A 24,104-nucleotide genomic window follows, 5' to 3' on the forward strand; every position below is an offset into this window, starting at 1 on the left:
TCACTTCTAGGTTAGACTACTGCAATGCTACTTTCCGGCTACTCGGATAAAGCACTTAATAAACTTTAGTTAGTGCTAAACATGGCTGCTAGAATCTTGATTAGAACCAAAAGATTTGATCATATTACTCCAGTGCTAGCCTCTCTACACTGGCTTCCTGTTAAGGCAAGGGCTGATTTCAAGGTTTTACTGCTAACCTACAAAGCAGGGTAGCCTAGTAGTTAGAGCGTTGGCTAGTAACCGGAAGGTTGCAAGTTAAACCCCCGAGCTGACAAGGTACAAATCTGTCGTTCTGCCCCTGAACAGGCAGTTAACCCACTGTTCCTAGGCTGTCATTGTAAATAAGAATTTGTTCTTAACTGACTTGCCTAGTTAAATAAAGAAAAAAGAAAAAAAGAAATTACATGGGCTTGCTCCTACCTATCTTTCTGATTTGATCCTGCCGTACATACCTACACGTACGCTATGGTCACAAGACGCAGACCTCCTTACTGTCCCTAGAATTTCTAAGCAAACAGCGGGAGGCAGGGCTTTCTCCTATAGAGCTCCATTTTATGGAATGGTCTGCCTACCCATGTGAGAGACGCAGACTCGGTCTCAACCTTTAAGTCTTTATCGAAGACTCATCTCTTCAGTAGGTCCTATGATTGAGTGTAGTCTGGCCCAGGAGTGTAAAGGTGAACGGAAAGGCACTGGAGAAACGAACCACCTGCTATCTCTGCCTGGCCAGTTCCCCTCTCTCCACTGAGATTCTCTGCCTCTAACCCTATTACAGGGGCTGAGTCACTGGCTTACTGGTGCTCTTCCATGCCGTCACTTGAGTGGGTTGAGTCACTGACGTGATCTTCCTGTCCGGGTTGACGCCCCCCCTTTGTTTGTGCCGTGTCGGAGATCTTTGTGGGCTATACTCGACCTTGTCTCAGGATGGTAAGTTGGTGGTTGAAGATATCCCTCTATTGGTGTGGGGGCTGTGCTTTGGCAAAGTGGGTGGGGTTATATCCTGCCTGTTTAGCCCTGTCCGGGGGTATCGTCGGATGGGGCCACAGTGTCTCCTGATCCCTCCCGTCTCAGTCTCCAGTATTTATGCTGCAGTAGTTGACGTGTCGGGGGGCTAGGGTCAGTCTGTTATATCTGGAGTATTTATTATCCGGTGTCCTGTGTGAATTAAAGATGCTCTCTCTAATTCTGTCTCTCTTTCTATCTATTTCTCTTTTTCTCTCTTTCTTTCTCTCTCAGAGGACCTGAGCCCTAGGACCATGCCACAGGACTACCTGGCCTGATGACTCCTTGCTGTCCCCAGTCCACCTGGCCGTGCTGCTGTTCCAGGTTCAACTGTTCTGCCTGCGGCTATGGAACCCTGATCTGTTCACCGGACGTGCTACATGTCCCAGACCCGCTGTTTCAACTCTCTAGAGATAGCAGGAGCGGTAGAGATACTCTGAATGATCGGCTATGAAAAGCCAACTGACATTTACTCCTGAGGTGCTTACCTGTTGCACCCTCGACAACCACTGTGATTATTATTTGACCATGCAGGTCATTTATGAACATTTGAACATCTTGGCCATGTTCTGTTATAATCTCCACCCGGCACAGACAGAAGAGGACTGGCCACCCCTCATAGCCTGGTTCCTCTCTAGGTTTCTTCCTAGGTTCTGGCCTTTCTAGGAAGTTTTTCCTAGCCACCGTGCTTCTATACCTGCATTGCTTGCTGTTTGGGGTTTTAGGCTGGGTTTCTGTACAGCACTTTGTGACATCAGTAAGTTATAAGTCATCAGTAAGTTATAAATAAATTTGATTGATTGAACACTCCTGAGAGCTCACCAAAGGCACAGGAGCCAAAATACTGGAATAAAGAGGGGAACAAAAAGAGCATTATAGCAGAGGAAGAAGTGTTGGGTTAGCGGGTCAGATTCATGCTGCACTCTGTGGGGTTGTGAGAGGGACTTTCCCTGCAGTCCGCCCATGGAGAAGAGAAGAGGAAAATAGGGCAAGAAGAAACCTTTGTGAATCCACCCCTCTAGAGTTCTCTCCACTTCCCAAAGAGCAGCACTCACTCTCTCTCTGCTTCTTTCTCTTCTTTTCTCTCACTCAATTTCGCATTATCTCTCCCTCACTCTCTCTCCCTCTCATTTCCTTCTCTTCCTCTCTCCGTTTCCATCTTCACTCTCTGATGAAAATGTCAGTAGCCTGTCACTTTGAAGCAGAACACTTCCCTCCACTCCGTCAGCAGAGTGATCTGTCTCACTAGATCTGTTCAGACGAGAGGAGACAAAACGCTGAGAGACAACACACAGCTATACCAGCCAATGGCACAAATACTTTTCACCCTAGGATATAACATACTGTATGATGCAAACATTCCACTCACACTGAAACCTAAGGCAACACTAGGATCAAACCTCTCAGAAAAACAATTACTTCAACACTAAATCTAGTGACTCAAGGGCTGAAATTTGCAAACATTTCCTCATTGTGCTTCAATAAAACAACATTACTGAAAACATTTCTGCAAACTTTCTGGAAAACGATTATATGATAGGTAGTGGGATACTCTCTGCAAGCCAGTCAAAAAAACAGAATTACAGCTCCACAACGATCTAGGCATGTAAATCACTAATCAGGTACACAGGCTTACACTCTCCCACAAACTATCGGTGCTGGTACAGCTTTTTCCTGTAATGCTGGATGGGAAACACTCAAGCACCCCCTGAGCAGTTTTGGGAATGGAGCATAGAATAGCACTGGCAGCTGTGCTCAGAATTTAAAGTGGGAGAAAGAAGCCAATTACATTTCCATTACCACCCACTGTCTATAATTACTGATACCTCTCTTTCTCTCAGAGAAGCGTTTCGCTTACAGGACTTCCACATTTAAAGGGGCGTGATGCGTCCCACTCTCTGACGGTGGGCCCAGAAGCATTACCCTGCAGGGTCAGAACCTCTAATCAGGGCCTGGTAAGCAGAGCTCGTCTGCAGCCATAAAAGTTCCAGGGCCAAAGGAGCATGTCAGCTCAGCTATAAAACACACACTAATGATTACCGTTCTCACTGCAGCTGCGTTATTAACGCTTGGAGACATGTAGGGGCAATTCCATGGTAACGTAATTATGCATATATTTCACTTTAAAATATATGCCAAACAAAAAACATTGATTTAAAAGTTTAACAAACCATACAAACCATTCCTGGACCTGCTGTTTTCAAATCTCTCTCTACCGCATCTGCTGTCTCGAACTCTGAATGATCGGCTATAAAAAGCCAACTAACATTTATTCCTGCGGTGCTGACCTGTTGCACCCTCTACAACCACTGTGATTATTATTATTTGACCCTGATGGTCATCTATGAACGTTTGAACATCTTGGCCATGTACTGTTATAATCTCACCCGGCACAGCCAGAAGAGGACTGGCCACACCTCAGAGCCTGGTTCCTCTCTAGGTTTCTTCCTAGGTTCCGGCCTTTCTAGGGAGTTTTTCCTAGCCACTGTGCTCCAACATCTGCATTGCTTGCTGTTTGGGGTTTTAGACTGGGATCTGTACAGCACTTTGTGACATCGGCTGATGTATACATTTGATTGATTGAACTATATGCACAATGACTACTTTGAACAATTTACAAAGAGAATTTCACAAAAACACATTTACTGGAAGAACTGTGCAGATGTAAAGTTTGGCAACAGAATTACAGTAAAATCTCCCTCAATTTTTTACTGTGATCACGTTTTCCAAAAACTCTACTCCACAGAAAGAATGGGGTGTCAGATATGACATGACACCTTGAGTTTGAAAAATATCTTGGTTATTGAACTACTGTAAGTGAAGTGCATAACCCAGTAAAATAATTACGGTAACGGAATTATTTCCTGGGTCCCTGATCTGTACTACACAGAAATGCATAATTATGGATATGAAGGTCATTCTCCTCATGCTGATGTATCCTGAATAGGTACACAAAGGTAGAAATACAGTGCCTTCAGAAAGTATTCAGACATTTTCCACATTTGTTATGTTACAGCCTTATTCTAAGATCGATAAATAAAAAATCCCTCATCAATCTACACACAATAAACCATAATGACAAATCCCAAACCATTTTTGATTGTTTTGAAAATTTAGAAAAACAAAATTATAATCACATTTACATAAGTATTCAGACCCTTTATTCAGTACTTTATTGAAGCACCTATGGCAGCGATTACAGCCTCGGGTCTTCTTGGGTATGATGCTACAAGTTCGGCACACCTGTATTTGGGGGGTTTCTTCCATTCTTCTCTGCAGATCCTCTCAATCTCTGTCAGGTTGGATGGGGAGTGTCGCTGCACAACTATTTTCAGGTCTCTTTAGAGGTGTTCGATCGGGTTCAAGTACCGGGCTCTGGCTGGGTCCACTCAAGAACATTCATAGACTTGTCCCAAAGCCACTCCTATGTTGTCTTGGCTGTGTACTTAGGGTCGTTGTCCTGTTGGAAGGTGAACCTTCACCCCAGTCTGAAGTCCTGAGCACTCTGGAGCAGGTTTTTGCCAAGGATCTCTCTGTACTTTGCTCCATTCATCTTTCCCTCATTCCTGACTAGTCTCCCAGTCCCTGACTCTGAAAAACATCCCCAATGTTTTGGTACCCTTCCCCAGATCTGTGCTTCGACACAATCCTGCCTCGGCACTCTACGGACAATTGATTTGACCTCATGGCTTGGTTTGTGCACTGTCAACTGTGGGACCTTATATAGACAGCTGTGTGCCTTTCCAAATAATGTCCAGTCAATTGAATTTACCACAGGTAGAATCCAAGTTGTAGAAAAATCTCCAGAATGATCAATGGAAACATACCAAAGGGTCTGAATACTTATATAAATAAGGTATTTCAGTATTATTTTAAATACATTTCAAAAAATGTCTAAAAACCTGTTTTCGCTTTCTTATTATGGGCTATTCTGTGTAGATTGATGAGGATTTTTTTTAAATGTAATCAATTTTAGAATAAGGCTGTAAGGTAACAAAAAAAGTCATGGGGTTTGAATACTTTCCGAATGCACTGTATGCAACATCATCCTTTGCATATATGGGTATTATTCTACACACCGGCTATTATTGCCAAACAAGACCAAATTTGGTTGCGCCGGACCAAATCTGAACCAATCATAGATGTCTATGTTTCACAAGTTTGAACATCACAGGGTAGCACAGTAGAGTACAGTACAGCACATCACAGTAGAGTTCAGTACAGTACAGTATAGTACATTATACTGTACTCTAGTGTGCACTACTGTACTGAACTATACAGTACTTTTCTGTACTGTACTGTGCTTCACTGTGCTGTACAGTACTGTACTGTGCTGTCCAAACTTGTGAAACATAGACATCTATGATTGGTTCCGATTTGTTCCGGTCATGGACGCCTATGATTGGGCCAAATCATTGCCGGTAATAAACTGTTGACGTTGAATTCATTGGTGGTCCGGACTTGCCCAAAAAACGACGTCTGTGGATGTTGAAATCAAGGCTAGGGTGGGCTAACCAAGTTTCAAACACCAACTGTGGATTGTGGCTACTTTGATTTCCCATTGTAGTCAATTCAACTGCAGTAATTACTTTACAGATTTTTCTGTAATTGTTGTTACCAATTTGGTAACAGAATTACAAGTTTTAAGAAACATTGTCTTGTGCCTTGTAATTATGGTATCTGTCTTTTAAGATATGTTCTAATTTCTCTCACTCATGAAGAGGGAGAATAATGAACGTTCATAGAAGTAACAAGGGAAGATAGACCTACCAATTAGTTATAGTGTTTTTGCTGATATACATTTCTGTTTATTAATTATTATAAGCTGCGTAGTTCGAGCCCTGAATGCTGATCAGCTGAAAGCTGTGGTATACGTATCAGACCGTATACCACAGGTATGACAATGATGTTGGTAACCAGTTTATAATAACAATAAAGCACTATGGTGTTTTGTGGTATACTGTATTTAACTAGGCAATCAGTTAAGAACTAATTCTTATTTACATTGACGGCCTTCCGGAGAACAGTGGGTTAGCTTCCTTGTTCAGGGGCAGAACGAAATAATTTTACCTTGTCAGCTTGGGGATTCAATCCAGCAACCGTTCAGTTACTGGCCCAATGCTCTAACCACTTGAATACCTGCAGCACCAAAATGGCCAATATAGCACGGCTAAGTCTGTATCCAGGCACTCCGTTGCAATGTGCTTAAAAATAGCCCTTTGCCGTGGTATATTGGCAATATACCACCACCTCTCTTGCCTTATTGCTTAATTCATATGGATTGGCGTTCCGTCAATGGGACAGTTGTAAATCATGCAACAAGTTATGTCAAGATTGCAGATTTGAGAGAAACAACAAATGTGGGTACATATAAGTGTCTTATATCGGCGGAAAGCTTAAATTCTTGTTAATATAACTGCACTGTCCAATTAACAGTAACTATTACTGAGAAAAAAATGCCATGCTATTGTTTGAGGAGAGCTCCTAACCACAAAAAACTTTTTTTCTTCGCGATAGGTTTGATAAATTCACGTCTGAAGGTAAAATGTGTACTTACATTCTGATATCTTGCTCTGATTTATCATCCAAAGGGTCCCAGAGATAACATGAAGTGTTAGTTTTGTTAGATAAAATCCTTTTAAATATATCCTAAAAAGATCCATATAGCATGCACGATCGATATTGTATTTCCACTCGTTCAATTTGCAAAGAATAGAATCTGTGAAAATCTCACCCTAAATGTTGTTTCAATGAGTCAAATCACTTTCATATGTATTCCTCAGAGTTCCTAGAAGGTAACAAGACTTCACTATTTAATTAGGGGTGTAGTATATCCTATAGGACACCATATTTGGTCAGAGAGCGACGCCTTCAAGACATGTCGATGACTCGAGCGGCCATCACTTGAACAACTGTATCTTTGTCAAATGTATGTTGTAAAATGTAGCAACTAACCTTGTACGACAGCATGCCTTTTTATTTTGGACAAAAATTATAAGGATATTCAGAGTTATGAAGTTATAAAAACTGGTTGTTTTGCAAATGTTGAACTTATAATATGGCTACAAATACTTGGAAAGCTAAAAGTCCAAGTGTACAGATTTAACGATATTCTTGCAGAAAAATGGAATATGAATGCGAATCTCTCCTCCATGATTTGCCCAAATGTACCTGGGGACTTCACACTAAAAGTCTTGTTGTTCATTCATTTTTCAAGTTATCCATCTGAAACTTTGCACATACACTGCTGCCATTGTGAGGATACTATCAGAATTACAACCAGAGTGAAGGCTATAAACTATGACCTTTCTCTTTGCATTTCAAAGATGGTGATAGAAAAAAATGGTTGATTTTGTCTTTGTATTTTCTTCTACCAGATCTATTGTGTTATATTCTCCTACATTAAATTCACATTTCCACAAACCTCAAAGTGTTTCCTTTCAAATACTACCAAGAATATGCATATCCTTTCTTCAGGGCCCGAGCTACAGGCAGTTAGATTTGGGTATGTCATTTAGGCTATTTTTATTTATTTAAATGGGGCTATCCCTAAGTTAAACTTACAGAAGGTAGATAAATGTCTCCAAAAATAAATATGTGTTGATATTAGTTGTCAGGGGTCTTTGCTTCAACATTATTGTGTTTTGATGTATTTCTAATACCTTTTTCTGGAAGATGTTTTCCAAGACTCCTTTTCCATCTGTTTGATCAGAAATCAAAGACATTACTTATGTCACATTTTTAAGATGTTTGTTATTATAATTTATTATTATAATTTTTTTATCTATGCCTTCATTTCCCAAAATTATAGACTCTTAGCTATCATTTGACATGCTCCGATGAATTCCACATGTTGGTGCTCATGGAAATGATCATAGGCTTCGTTAGCAGGTGCCCTTTTGGAGGTGGGCAGGAAGGGAGAGGCAATACAACCTCTGACCCTTGTCGATCCATACATGGATTCTATTGAGGAGAGCTAAGGATTCTCTCTCTCCCCCTCTCTTTCCCTAATATACAGTACCCTCCCATATGTAACGGATTACAAAACAAACTGTAATCCATTATGTTACCAGCTAAAATATTGTAATAAGATTACAGATACTTTGAAAAACTAGATGATTACTTTTAAATTCAGAAAGGATGTTTGCTGTTTTCTCAATGACATTCAAATTTGCAAAAAATGACCATAGGTCAGAGACCCTTATGATTACACAATAAATGTGTTTGATGGATTGTGGTAGAAAAGCAGGAATAGGCCTTTGTAGGCTACAGCCCAGGCTGTCTTCCAATGGTGCGACTGCTGTCGGCATCCAAATATTATTCAACTTAAATAAAAGCTTGGAGGTTAGGAAAACAGCAGTGGTGTAGCATATGGGCGATACAGATATAACTTATTATTGATATCAAGGACACATAGCACATTGATGTGACTCACACTTCTGCTTTCTCATTTTGCTATTTTGCTATATTGTGGTTGTTGTGGATGGCTGTTCACAAATGTAGTCCTATACTGTAGGTCAGTGCCGGTCAGTGCCATTTAAGTTTAGGGAGGACACTTTTTCTTAATGAACATGGCCTTATTTCTATTACAGCATATTGGATGACTGTCATTCATAATCCATTCAACTAGCTCAAATGTAACATGCTACAAACTAGCCTTCAAATTAAAGTTTATAACTTAGGTGCACAGGTCGAGGGACAAATTGGTGTATTCAAGGTGACAGACAATGACACATTCAATACCGCCTAGGGTGTAATCATTAGTCCAAACAGTTGCAAACAAGAGTTTCTATTGGACAAATGTAGGTCGGTTAATCCCTGTTTGTTACGTTTATAACAAACGTTTTCAACAGATTCGGCAGAATGTATACACCCATAATCACCCGAACACAGTTCACTTTAATAGCAGCAACATACAAACAGCATCATCACTTTGCTCGTTGTATAATCCTTCTCCGCTCACATTTTCCCTTCACTTGTGGACTTCAGTGCACAACACAACAGAAAAAACGTTCCAAGCCAAACATTCATACCATAACCGCTAACCGCTACACACAGCCTATATCATTCTCACCATATTAGCTAACGTCATACTCAACATAGTCAACAGCTAGTAGAACTAACACGTTAGTAAACCCGCTACAATCATGGTACAGTGTACAGTCAGCAAGCAGTTTAGCAGTTACACCGGTGGGCCCCGGTGACAATAGATTAACAAAACCTAAAGCTTACCTTGATTTTAAAGCGTTCCAGTGTTGGATAGGCTTAGCCAGCTAGCTAACATAAATGACATTCCTCTCTGTTCGAGCTGGGTTTTGGAGTAGGCTAAATTAGCCAGCTGCAATAGCTAGCTAAGTAAGTGAAAAAAATGCTAACTCTTTCTCTTTCTGCTGCTTCCCCTTAATTGTTGACTAAATTAATTTGTTCAAAACTGTTCAACTATTGTCATTCTCTCTCTGAGTCAACTACTCACCACATTATATGCACTGCAGTGCTAGATAGCCGCTGATTATGCTTTCAGTACCAGATTCATTCTATGATCCTTTGATTGGGTGGACAGCATGTCAGTTCATGCTGCAAGAGCTCTGAAAGGTTGGAGGACATCCTCCGTAAGTCGTCATAATTACTGTGTAAGTCTTTGGAAGGGGATGACAACCATGAGCCTCCTAAGTTTTCTACTAAAGCCAATGTACTCATAGGTACCCAAAATAGCTGTCCTCTGGCTACGCCTTGGTGTTTCCCCAGAGAGTGCTGTTGAGGCTACTGTAGACCTTAATTGCAAAACAGTGAGTTTTAATCAGTTATTTGGTGAATATATATTTAGTATAGTTTTATCTAAAAATTATAACTTTCTGAAATTCACTGAGTAGGATGGTCCTCCACTTCCTCTGAGGAGGAGCCTCCACTGCTATATGTGTATTTTAACTCTATAATGGTTGAAATGAAGAAGTTTAAGCTGCCCATCAATCAATGTTTTTGCCACGAGGGATGTATTCATTACAGAAATCGTTTACCATTTAAGAACCAAACGGAAGCAAACAGAGCAAACCGGAAGCTTCTATTGGACCAATTCAGGTAGATCCCTCCCCGTTTCGTTCAGTTCACTTCCGCTTAAGAAACGTTTTGCAAAAGAATCGGCATAATGAATAGGCTACGCCACAGTGGACAGCCAGTGATAAATACGCTCTTGCAACAGCTGTATAGAGTGGATCCCAGCCTGTGGAATACAAGTTTGAGGGAGTTACTTCTTTCTAAATCTAATTTGTGCTGATAAAAAAACTAGAATAATCCATAGGCCTAACGGACATATGCTGAAACACATACACTTTTGATAGACTTAAACAGCTGCAAATTATCAAGCGTCACCAACAAAAATGTAAATAATAGGCCTATAGCAAATGCAGCATATGCAGCATACATTTCGGTAGTGCTCAAAGCATGAAATTCCCAGAGCAGCATTTCTTCAACTTGAAGCAGTCCTCCATGACATCAAAAACATAAACAACAGAGTAGACTAATTAGGTCTTAACTTTTGGGTTATGCTCAGGTAATACAATTTGGCAAATCTATATTTCCAAGTCCTATTCTTGAATATCAAGGGGTATTAATTGAATCGGAATGACTGGAAATCTGACGGACTGTTGTTTTTAATGTAAATATATAGCCTAATCATATTATTATCTGTAGTAGAAAGTAATGTGTTCGAAGACACCTAAACTCAGCAAAACAATAAATGTCCTTTTTTCAGGAACCTGTCTTTCAAAGATCATTTGTAAAAATCCAAACAACTTCACAGATCTTCATTGTAAAACATTGTTTCCCATGCTTACAGAGGGTAGGGTAGGCAATTAAGGTCACAGTTAAAACTTAGGACACTTAAGAGGCCTTTCTACTGACTCTAACACCAAAAAAAGATGCCCAGTGTCCTTGCTCATCTGCGTGAATGTGCCTTAGGCATGCTGCAAGGAGGCATGAGGACTGCAGTTGTGGTCAGGGCAATACATTTCAATGTCTGTACTGTGAGACACCCAAGACAGTGTTACAGGGAGACAGGACGGACAGCTGATCATCCTCGCAGTGGCAGACCACGAGTAACAACACCTGCACAGGATCGGTACATCCGAACATCACACCTGCGGGACAGGTACAGGATGGCAACAACAAATGCCCGAGTTACAACAGGAATGCACAATCCCTCCATCAGTGCTCAGACTGTCTGCAATAGGCTGAGAGAGGCTGGACTGTGGGCTTGTAGGCATGTTGTAAGGCAGGTCGTCACCAGACAACGTCGCCTATTGGGACAAACCCATCGTAGCTGGACCAGACAGGACTGGCAAAAATTGCGAATCGCGGGTGATGGTCAGATTCGCGTTCATCGCCGAAGGAATGACCATTACACCGAGGCCTGTACTTTGGATCGATTTGGAAGTGGAGGGTCCGTCATGGTCTGGCGTGGTGTGTCACAGCATCATCGGACTGAGCTTGTTGTCATTGCAGGCAATCTCAACGCTGTGCGTTACAGGGAACACATCCTCCTCCCTCATGTGGTATTCTTACTACAGGCTCATCCTGACATGACCCTCCAGCATGACAATGCCACCAGCCGTTACTGCTCGTTCTGTTCGTGATTTACTGCAAGACAGGAATGTCAGTGTTCTGCATTGGCCAGCGAAGAGCCCGGATCTCAATCCCATTGAGCACGTCTGGGACCTGTTGGATTGGAGAGTGAGGGCTAGGGCCATTCCACTCAGAAATGTCCGGGAACTTGCAGGTGCCTTGATGGAAGAGTGGGGTAACATCTCACAGCAAGAACTGGCAAATCTGGTGCAGTCCATGAGGAGGACTACTCACAAGGCAGGCAATACGCTCGACCTCATCTTTACTAGATGCTGTTTTTCCACTAACCTCATTGCAACTCCCCTCCAAGTCTCCGACCACTACCTTGTATCCTTTTCCCTCTCGCTCTCATCCAACACTTCCCACACTGCCCCTACTCGGATGGTATCGCGCCGTCCCAACCTTCGCTCTCTCTCCCCCGCTACTCTCTCCTCTTCCATCCTATCATCTCTTCCCTCTGCTCAAACCTTCTCCAACCTATCTCCTGATTCTGCCTCCTCAACCCTCCTCTCCTCCCTTTCTGCATCCTTTGACTCTCTATGTCCCCTATCTTCCAGGCCGGCTCGGTCCTCCCCTCCCGCTCCGTGGCTCGATGACTCATTGCGAGCTCACAGAACAGGGCTCCGGGCAGCCGAGCGGAAATGGAGGAAAACTCGCCTCCCTGCGGACCTGGCATCCTTTCACTCCCTCCTCTCTACATTTTCCTCCTCTGTCTCTGCTGCTAAAGCCACTTTCTACCACTCTAAATTCCAAGCATCTGCCTCTAACCCTAGGAAGCTCTTTGCCACCTTCTCCTCCCTCCTGAATCCTCCTCCCCCCTCCTCCCTCTCTGCAGATGACTTCGTCAACCATTTTGAAAAGAAGGTCGACGACATCCGATCCTCGTTTGCTAAGTCAAACGACACCGCTGGTTCTGCTCACACTGCCCTACCCTGTGCTCTGACCTCTTTCTCCCCTCTCTCTCCAGATGAAATCTCGCGTCTTGTGACGGCCGGCCGCCCAACAACCTGCCCGCTCGACCCTATCCCCTCCTCTCTTCTCCAGACCATTTCCGGAGACCTTCTCCCTTACCTCACCTCGCTCATCAACTTATCCCTGACCGCTGGCTACGTCCCTTCCGTCTTCAAGAGAGCGAGAGTTGCACCCCTTCTGAAAAAAAAACCTACACTCGATCCCTCCGATGTCAACAACTACAGACCAGTATCCCTTCTTTCTTTTCTCTCCAAAACTCTTGAACGTGCCGTCCTTGGTCAGCTCTCCCGCTATCTCTCTCAGAATGACCTTCTTGATCCAAATCAGTCAGGTTTCAAGACTAGTCATTCAACTGAGACTGCTCTTCTCTGTATCACGGAGGCGCTCCGCACCGCTAAAGCTAACTCTCTCTCCTCTGCTCTCATCCTTCTAGACCTATCGGTTGCCTTCGATACTGTGAACCATCAGATCCTCCTCTCCACCCTCTCCAAGTTGGGCATCTCCGGCGCGGCCCACGCTTGGATTGCGTCCTACCTGACAGGTCGCTCCTACCAGGTGGCGTGGCGAGAATCTGTCTCCTCACCACGCGCTCTCACCACTGGTGTCCCCCAGGGCTCTGTTCTAGGCCCTCTCCTATTCTCGCTATACACCAAGTCACTTGGCTCTGTCATAACCTCACATGGTCTCTCCTATCATTGCTATGCAGACGACACACAATTAATCTTCTCCTTTCCCCCTTCTGATGACCAGGTGGCGAATCGCATCTCTGCATGTCTGGCAGACATATCAGTGTGGATGACGGATCACCACCTCAAGCTGAACTTCGGCAAGACGGAGCTGCTCTTCCTCCCGGGAAGGACTGCCCGTTCCATGATCTCGCCATCACGGTTGACAACTCCATTGTGTCCTCCTCCCAGAGCGCTAAGAACCTTGGCGTGATCCTGGACAACACCCTGTCGTTCTCAACTAACATCAAGGCGGTGGCCCGTTCCTGTAGGTTCATGCTCTACAACATCCGCAGAGTACGACCCTGCCTCACACAGGAAGCGGCGCAGGTCCTAATCCAGGCACTTGTCATCTCCCGTCTGGATTACTGCAACTCGCTGTTGGCTGGGCTCCCTGCCTGTGCCATTAAACCCCTACAACTCATCCAGAACGCCGCAGCCCGTCTAGTGTTCAACCTTCCCAAGTTCTCTCACGTCACCCCGCTCCTCCGCTCTCTCCACTGGCTTCCAGTTGAAGCTCGCATCCGCTACAAGACCATGGTGCTTGCCTACGGAGCTGTGAGGGGAACGGCACCTCAGTACCTCCAGGCTCTGATCAGGCCCTACACCCAAATAAGGGCACTGCGTTCATCCACCTCTGGCCTGCTCGCCTCCCTACCACTGAGGAAGTACAGTTCCCGCTCAGCCCAGTCAAAACTGTTCGCTGCTCTGGCTCCCCAATGGTGGAACAAACTCCCTCACGACGCCAGGACAGCGGAGTCAATCACCACCTTCCGGAGACACCTGAAACCCCACCTCTTTAAGGAATACCTAGGATAGGATAAAGTAATCCTTCTCACTCCCCCCTTCCCCCCTTAAAATATTTAGATGCACTATTGTAAAGTGGCTGTTCCACTGGATGTCATAAGGTGAATGCACCAATTTGTAAGTCGCTCTGGATAAGAGCGTCTGCTAAATGACTTAAATGTAAATGTAAATGTGAGGAGATGCACTGCAGTACTTAATGCAGCTGGTGGCCACACCAGATACTGGCAGTTACTTTGGATTTGACCCCCCCTTTGTTCAGGGTAATTTCATGTTTTCATATCTTCATGTGTATCTGTTCAAGCAGGCAGAAATCCGTCCAGTATGATATGGCATCGTGATAAAGTCTCTCTCACTACACAGAAAGTTAATAGGAATATGACTTTTAGATCTCAAAAACGTCTATCATACATGTCTGATTTCAATACTGGCCGATGTCATAACGTAGGAGGTTGTCTTCTCTCCAATGAGCCATTGACCATATTTTTTGCGATATTCCAAACCCGAGAAATGTGTAGTTTAACAGAAAATCCACCACATTTCTCCTATTTGTCTGCCTCTTCAGTCCAAGGTGCATTGCATGGTGCCGTTGCATGGCCATTGTGAATGTCAGACTCCACTCTGCGAGGCACATCGATCTGCAGGTTGAACATGTTAAGATTGTAGACTCCAAAATTGATAATGCAGTTTGTTTAGGCGATTTTACAGCTACTGTAGCTACTTCACATGCTGATATTTACCTTGGTATTAATGTGTGTAGCTAACTACCATAGAGAGAGCATTGCATTATGGGTTTTGTAGTCGACTTGAGCTGGAACAGATTTCCACCAAGATTTTTACATGTTGCTACGAACTTTATTATATATAACGACAAAATTAAACATTTGTTCACAAGAAAGATTGTTCTCACATATTAGTGTTAGCAGTGTGTAGCAGATTACAGAAAGTCATCTCTCTCTCTATGTGTGTGTGTTTAGCATCTCTCTCTCGTTAAAACAGCCACAGAGCATTTCCCAGGAGAGGAGGGTAAAAATAGCACACACTGAGCTTGTTCCATACATCAAATAACAAGGATTCTCTTTAACTATGTGCTTTTGGCAGCTGTGGTCCTTTTCACAGTGTTGAGCTGTTTTTCCCTTTGAAAAATAAATAGTTAGATTTCACCATTGCGCAGCTTATTCATGAACCCACAGGAAAAAGCCCATATTCCTCTGAGTAAAACAAAACCAAGGACAAATCACTGGTTTTAGAACAGCAAATTATTTGGTAAACGTAAAGGGAACTTGCATTTACAGGATTGTTGGGTGTCCGTGCAAAAGGGTTACACACTCTTAAATTGCAAGAGATACAATTAACTTTGGTGTATTGACCATGTAGTGTATCTACTGTGTTAGTAACAAACATACACACAGAATAGTTAACTATTTTTAATATTTAAATATGAAAGAATTTAACAATCATTGATTGAGAGAATGAGGGAAAATTGCAATAGTTATCTGTCCCAAAACACAGGCACTCATCCTGCTTGCTAACTGTATGCTCACACACACACACACACACACACACACACACACACACACACACACACACACACACACACACACACACACACACACACACACACACACACACACACACACACACACACACACACACACACACACACACACACACACACACACACACACACACACACACACACACACACATCAGAGAACACAAGAAGGTGGCCATCTGGCTGATATGAAAACTGAGCTTTTTAAGTTGTCTCCTTGTTCGTTTTCTTCTGTCTTGTCAAAGGCTCCAAGAGACGACAGCAGAACTAACAAGTGACAGAGGGAATGAGGGAAGCGCTGGCACCAAACAAAACGCTGTACTAGCCTGTAAATGAACCAACACCCAAATAACCCACAACACTGGGCAGGGTGGCTACCTTACTGAGAGGGCACAGACAACATGATAACAGATCAGTTTAACAAACAAAAACACACTTACCATCCTTATCAGCTCTCCGGAAAATCTGTTAAGACAAAATAGGAGCTCTGCATTAGCGAAGGGTCACGTGAAAAGTGTCAAGACATGAAACATGATAAAACATGCCAAAAAAGGTCAATGATACCATAACACCTAAAAAGATACTAGCTACAGACACGGAGACAGTAAATAAGCCTGCCTGAATGGTTGGTTAAGAGTAAGTGAAAACCCAGTGTAGTCTTGTTTAAAAAGCCTGACCACATTGTGCACTCATGTGTGTAATAGCACAGTTAAGGCTGCAGGGTAGAGTAAGAAAAAGCATTCGTTTGTCACTGGAAAAGCAGTGTTCACACCAGTTTAAAACACTAATACATTTTCTGTAACTATTGTCATATCTAGTGGGGGAAACATATTCATGTGTTGTTTATTCATGAATATGTGTTGTTTCTTTCTATGCTTTTGAAAGCGGCGAGTGCATTTCATCCATGAATGAGCTTAACAGTATAAAATACTGTAGGTGTTTGTCCTTCGTGCGTTTGCTGATACTATCTATTTGCTTCACCAGATTGATGAGCACTTGAGTAGTTTCAATAAAACAAATCAGGGGTAAATAATTGACCATGAAAATGGACATGTGACTTAGAGAACACACCATACATTACTACGGCTTTATTATGTGACTGCAGATGTTTGAAGCCTTTATAACGAGTCTGTGCCATGCTTATCTTTGGCATCTGAGGGTGAAGTAAGCTGAGCAAAACGTCTTGGGAACCATTTCAGATCAATACCACAATCTTCCACTCCACCCAAAAGGCACTGCTAGAGCACTATTGAAATCATTTAGAAGTGATGGTGTTTGCTGAGCTTAATCGTTTATTTCTTCTGCTATCGGAGAATTTCTTTGCGATACAAAGATAAGGGAAAGGAGATCATTTTGAGATCAAACACAAGAGGTGAATGAAGTAGTCAGGTTTGAGAGAGAGAGAGAGAGAGAGAGAGAGAGGGAGAGTGAGAGAGAGAGAGAGAGAGAGAGAGAGAGAGAGAGAGAGAGAGAGAGAGAGAGAGAGAGAGAGAGAGAGAGAGAGAGAGAGAGGAGAGAGAGGGAGGAGAGGGAGGGAGAGAGAGAGAGAGAGAGAGAGGAGGGTAGGGAGAGAGGGAGAGAGAGAGAGAGAGAGAGAGAGAGAGAGAGAGAGAGAGAGAGAGAGAGAGAGAGAGAGAGAGAGAGAGAGAGAGAGAGAGAGAGAGAGAGAGAGAGAGAGGGAGGGAGAGAGGGAGAGAGAGAGAGAGAGAGGGGGAGAGAGAGAGGGAGAGGGAGAGAGAGATAAAAAAGGATTGGGGAAATTAGATGGGGAGAGAGAAAGAATTGCAGGTTGACATTTATTGGGATGAGTCTTGTCCTGGAGGCAGAACTGAGAGATTACTGCTAGATGGGACAGCTGCTAAATCAAAATTGGCTTCATTTTAGATTAGGGTTAGGCATTAGGGTTAGCAGTGTGGTTAATATTAGTGACCACTCTGCAGAGCTGCCTCAAGAACAAGATTCATGATGTAAAACACTAATGTGCAAAAGAAATACAGGTACCTACTCTCCAGAAAGACTCATCCTCAATGACACAACTAGAAAAGGTGCATTCAAATATTACATATTGTGCAAAATGTAAAGCACAATTAAAGCAACAGAAGTGGGGAATAATATGACAAAGGTGGCAGACGTTTGTGTATAGAATTGGCCAATTTGGTGTTGAGGGGCTTGTCTGATCATCCATTTGTCAGGCCTACCAGCATGGTGTCACATAATGTAGGTGACCCAATTTCACTTCGTTTCAGATAAAAAAAACATATTTGACAAAAAAAAGGGACAAACACCAAATGCACACACTGCTCCTCTAAAATATATAGAATGAAAACGACATCAAAGAGTATCACTTACTAAGACAAGTATAAAACAACTAGAGCAGCTCAGTTCCCAGGGGCCAGGGCGCGGCCCACGCTTGGATTGCGTCCTACCTGACAGGCCGCTCCTACCAGGTGGCGTGGCGAGAATCTGTCTCCTCACCACGCGCTCTCACCACTGGTGTCCCCCAGGGCTCTGTTCTTGGCCCTCTCCTATTCTCGCTATACACCAAGTCACTTGGCTCTGTCATAACCTCACATGGTCTCTCCTATCATTGCTATGCAGACGACACACAATTAATCTTCTCCTTTCCCCCTTCTGATGACCAGGTGGCGAATCGCATCTCTGCATGTCTGGCAGACATATCAGTGTGGATGACGGATCACCACCTCAAGCTGAACCTCGGCAAGACGGAGCTGCTCTTCCTCCCGGGGAAGGACTGCCCGTTCCATGATCTTGCCATCACGGTTGACAACTCCATTGTGTCCTCCTCCCAGAGCGCCAAGAACCTTGGCGTGATCCTGGACAACACCCTGTCGTTCTCAACCAACATCCTGTAGGTTCATGCTCTACAACATCCGCAGAGTACGACCCTGCCTCACACAGGAAGCGGCGCAGGTCCTAATCCAGGCACTTGTCATCTCCCGTCTGGATTACTGCAACTCGCTGTTGGCTGGGCTCCCTGCCTGTGCCATTAAACCCCTTCAACTCATCCAGAACGCCGCAGCCCGTCTGGTGTTCAACCTTCCCAAGTTCTCTCACGTCACCCCGCTCCTCCGTTCTCTCCACTGGCTTCCAGTTGAAGCTCGCATCCGCTACATGACCATGGTGCTTGCCTACGGAGCTGTGAGGGGAACGGCACCTCAGTACCTCCAGGCTCTGATCAGGCCCTACACCCAAACAAGGGCACTGCGTTCATCCACCTCTGGCCTGCTCGCCTCCCTACCACTGAGGAAGTACAGCTCCCGCTCAGCCCAGTCAAAACTGTTCGCTGCTCTGGCCCCCCAATGGTGGAACAAACTCCCTCACGACGCCAGGACAGCGGAGTCAATCACCACCTTCCGGAGACACCTGAAACCCCACCTCTTTAAGGAATACCTAGGATAGGATAAGTAATCCCTCTCACCCCCCTTTAAGATTTAGATGCACTATTGTAAAGTGACTGTTCCACTGGATGTCATAAGGTGAATGCACCAATTTGTAAGTCGCTCTGGATAAGAGCGTCTGCTAAATGACTTAAATGTAATGTAAATGTGTGGTTTGCTACTGTTATCCAGCAGTTGGAACTGGTTCAGGGAACAGAACTGAAAACCGTAAAATATTTTTTACAGAGGAACAGAACCGCGAATGAAAGTGATCAATACTGTTCAAGAACAGAACGGTTATTATGCAGCCTACTTAGCCTACTCAATCACTTTTTATAGCTACTGTTACTACAGGCCCCCTGGGCCATATACAGCATTCCTCACTGAGTTCTTGTAGTCATGGAGGATAATATTCCAATTTTTGGTGCCTTCAATATTCACATGGAAAAGTGCACAGAACCAATCCAAAAGGCTTTCAGAGCCACCATCGACTCAGTGGGTTTTGTCCAACTTGTCTCCGAACCTACGCATTGCCACAGTTATACCCTGGAATAAATATTGTGGATCTAAATGTTTTTCCTCATATTCCTGGACTATCAGAAAACCATCTTATTACGTTTGCAATCGCAAGAAATAATCTGCTCAGACCCCAACCAAGGATTATAAAAAGCTGCACTTTAAATTCTCGGACAACCCAAAGATTCCTTTTTTTAACTCCAAAGAACCCTAGATTCCTAGATTGCCCTTCCAGACTTCTCCCACCTACCCAAGGATGTTGGAGTTAAAAAATCAGTTAACCTCCTAACCAAGGATCTAAATTTAACCTTGTGTAATATCCTCTAAAAACTAAAAACATTTGTCACAAGAAATTAGCTCCCTGGTATACAGAAAATACCCGAGCCCTGAAGCAAGCTCCCAGAAAATTGGAACAGAAATTACGCTGATTAAAGACAATCCAAAATTTATTTTTGATTCAGTCGCAAAGCTAACTAAAAAAGCAGCATTCCCCAAGTCCAAGAGAAGATGGCCTTCACTTTTACAGTGATGTATTCATGAACTTCTTCGACGAAAAGATCATGATCCTTAGAAAGCAAATTGCTGATTCCTCTTTGAATCTGCGTATTTTTCCAAAACAAATGTCTTGAGTTTACACAGAACTGCCAGGACCTAAGATAAATGGAGACACTCAAGTTTTTAAAATCCTGTATCTCTTGACACATTCACAAACCTTCCAGTTGCCTACTGGATCCGATTCCAACTAAACCACTGAAAGAGTTACTTGCTGTTCTTGACCCTTCTATGTTGAACATAATAAACGCCTCCCTATCCTCCGGATGCGTACCAAACTCACTAAAAGTGTTAGTATTAAACGCCTCCCTATCCTCCGGATGCGTACCAAACTCACTAAAAGTGGCAGTAATAAACGCCTCCCTATCCTCCGGATGCGTACCAAACTCACTAAAAGTGTCAGTAATAAACGCCTCCCTATCCTCCGGATGCGTACCAAACTCACTAAAAGTGGCAGTAATAAATGCCTCCCTATCCTCCGGATGCGTACCAAACTCACTAAAAGTGTCAGTAATAAACGCCTCCCTATCCTCCGGATGCGTACCAAACTCAATAAAAGTGTCAGTAATAAACGCCTCCCTATCCTCCGGATGCGTACCAAACTCACTAAAAGTGGCAGTAATAAACGCCTCCCTATCCTCCGGATGCGTACCAAACTCACTAAAAGTGGCAGTAATAAACGCCTCCCTATCCTCCGGATGCGTACCAAACTCACTAAAAGTGGCAGTAATAAACGCCTCCCTATCCTCCGGATGCGTACCAAACTCACTAAAAGTGGCAGTAATAAACGCCTCCCTATCCTCCGGATGCGTACCAAACTCACTAAAAGTGGCAGTAATAAACGCCTCCCTATCCTCCGGATGCGTACCAAACTCACTAAAAGTGGCAGTAATAAACGCCTCCCTATCCTCCGGATGTGTACCAAACTCACTAAAAGTGGCAGTAATAAACGCCTCCCTATCCTCCGGATGCGTACCAAACTCACTAAAAGTGTTAGTATTAAACGCCTCCCTATCCTCCGGATGCGTACCAAACTCACTAAAAGTGGCAGTAATAAACGCCTCCCTATCCTCCGGATGCGTACCAAACTCACTAAAAGTGGCAGTAATAAACGCCTCCCTATCCTCCGGATGCGTACCAAACTCACTAAAAGTGGCAGTAATAAACGCCTCCCTATCCTCCGGATGCGTACCAAACTCACTAAAAGTGGCAGTAATAAACGCCTCCCTATCCTCCGGATGCGTACCAAACTCACTAAAAGTGTCAGTAATAAAGCCTCTCCTGAAAAAGCTAAACCATGACCTGGAAAATAAAAAGGTAATAATGAGAGACAGAGGAAAAGAATGAGAGACATGACAAACAATAAGCATGAAAATTAGTGAGAAAGAGCGAGGCACAGAATGGTGGGAACAGGGCGAGAGAGAGAGAGGCAGCGTTCTCCCTGACTTTTTTCCTCATTAAGAATGGATGGATCTGTTTTCCCTAGGCAGTCACTGCTGTGTGGAGTAGGGGTGTGGAGGAGAGAAGAAAGGAGAATAATGGGGCTGTAAGAAATACTGTACAAAGAACAGATACTGTGAGTTTTCTCTTCTAATCAGATGGGTTTTCAATACTCACATACCTTTAAATATACAGTAGGTCCTGGAAGTCTCAAGTTTTTGCTATAACGAGTTAGAATACCTAATGATAAGCTGTAGACCATACTACTACCAAGAGAGTTGTCATCTATATTTTTCATAGCTGCCCACCACAAACCAATGCTGCCATTAAGACCACACTCAACACAAGCAAGAAGCAAACAAGAACATGTACATTCAGAGGAAGGGTTTCTCATGGCTGGGGATTTTAATGCAGGGAAACTGAAATCTATTTTACCTCATGTTTTACCAGCATGTACATAAGTACATTTACATTTACATAAGTATTCAGACCATTTGCTATGAGACTTGAAATTGAGCTCAGGTGCATCCTTTCCATTGATCATCCAACAGATGTTTCTTCACCTTGATTGTCGTCCACCTGTGGTAAAATCAAATGATTGGACATAATTTTGAAAGGCACACACAGATAAAAAACCAAGCCACGAGGTCGAACAAATTGTCCGTAGAGCTCCGAGACAGGATTGTGTCTAGGCACAGATCTGGGGAAGGTTACCAAAAAATATCTGCAGCATTGAAGGTCCCCAAGAACACAGTGGCCTCCATCATTCTTAAATTTAAGAAGTTTGGAACCACCAATACTCTTCCTAAAGTTCCTCTGTGGAGATGGGAGAACCTTCCAGAAGGACAACCATCTCAGCAGCACTCTACCAATCAGGCCTTTATGGTTGTGATCAGACAGAAGCCAAGTCTCTGATTGTCCTTGAGCCTGGAATTAAACCCATATCTGGAGAGACCTGAAAATAGCTATGCAGATCTGCAGAGAAGAATGGGCGAAACTGTCATGTTTTGTCTTATTTTGTCTTGTCATTTTGCTTTTCCCTCTGTTCGTTTTCCCCCTGCTGGTCTTTTTAGGTTCGTTCCCCTCTTTCTCTCTTCCTCTCTCTCTCTCTCTTCTCTCTATCGCTCCGTTCCTGCTCCCAGCTGTTCCTATTCCCCTAATCAATCATTTAGTCTTCCCACACCTGTTCCCTATCTTTCCCCCTGATTAGAGTCTCTATTTCTCCCCTTGTTTTCCGTTTCTGCCCTGTCGGATCCTTGTCTATTGTTCACCGTGCTGTGTCTGTGTATCGCCCTGTCGTGTCGTGTTTCCCTCAGACGCTGCGTGGTGAGCAGGTGTCTGAGTCTGCTACGTTCAAGTGCCTTCCCGAGGCAACCTGCAGTTCAAGATCGAGTCTCCAGTCTGTTCTTGTCATTACGAGTGGAATTGTGCTTTATGATTGTATTTTTACTTTACTGGATTAAAGACTCTGTTTTCGCCAAGTCGCTTTTGGGTCCTCATTCACCTGCATAACAGAAGGATCCGACCAAGAATGGACCCAGCGACTATGGATTCTCTCTACTCTACTCTCGAGTTCCAGGGAGCGATGCTCGGCAGACACGAGCAGGAATTGTCTGCTGCTCGGCATGCCGTTGAGACCCTGGCCGCTCAGGTCTCCGACCTCTCAGGACAGTATCAGAGTCTTCGTCTCGTGTCACCAGCTACTTCCGGTTCTTCCGAGCCTCCGGAACCTAGGGTTAATAACCCACCATGTTATTCTGGGCAGCCCACTGAGTGCCGCTCCTTTCTCACCCAGTGTGATATAGTGTTCTCTCTCCAACCCAACACATACTCAAGAGAGAGAGCTCGGATTGCCTACGTCATATCACTCCTTACTGGTCGGGCTCGGCAGTGGGGCACAGCTATCTGGGAGGCAAGCGCTGAGTGTACTAACAATTATCTGAACTTTAAAGAGGAGATGATAAGGGTTTTTGATCGCTCAGTTTTTGGGAAAGAAGCTTCCTGGTCCCTGTCTTCCCTATGTCAAGGTAATCGATCCATAACGGATTACTCTATAGAGTTTCGCACTCTTGCTGCCTCCAGTAACTGGAACGAGCAGGCGTTGCTCGCTCGTTTTCTGGAGGGACTCCACGCTAAGGTTAAGGATGAGATTCTCTCTCGGGAGGTTCCATCCAGCGTGGATTCTTTGATTGAACTCGCTATTCGCATTGAACGACGGGTAGATCTTCGTCACCGAGCTCATAGAAGAGAGCTCGCGTTAACTGTGTCTCCCCTCTCTCCGACACTACCGTCTTTCCCCACTGACTCAGGTGTTGAGCCCATGCAGCTGGGGGGTATTCGCATCTCGACTAAGGAGAGGGAACGGAGAATCACCAACCGCCTCTGTCTCTATTGCGGTTCCGCTGGTCATTTTGTCAATTCATGTCCAGTAAAAGGCCAGAGCTCATCAGTAAGCGGAGGGCTACTGGTGAGCGCTACTACTCAGGTCTCTTCATCTAGATCCTGTACTACTATGTCGGTCCA

The 24,104-nt window shown here is 44.0% G+C and overlaps 1 protein-coding gene across 2 annotated transcripts in view; it reads right to left on the bottom strand.

Moving 5' to 3' along the window:
* necab2 (N-terminal EF-hand calcium binding protein 2) overlaps nt 1-24,104 on the bottom strand; it is a 132,775-nt gene that overhangs the window by 103,471 nt on the left and 5,200 nt on the right. For both annotated transcript variants that reach the window (XM_046307238.1, XM_046307229.1), the window contains exon 2: nt 16,116-16,140. In XM_046307238.1, the coding sequence (XP_046163194.1) occupies nt 16,116-16,140 (25 nt within the window). The remainder of the gene's footprint in view (nt 1-16,115; nt 16,141-24,104) is intronic.

This window comes from Oncorhynchus gorbuscha, linkage group LG02 (assembly GCF_021184085.1).
Source record: "Oncorhynchus gorbuscha isolate QuinsamMale2020 ecotype Even-year linkage group LG02, OgorEven_v1.0, whole genome shotgun sequence".
NCBI classification, from domain to species: Eukaryota; Metazoa; Chordata; class Actinopteri; order Salmoniformes; family Salmonidae; genus Oncorhynchus; species Oncorhynchus gorbuscha.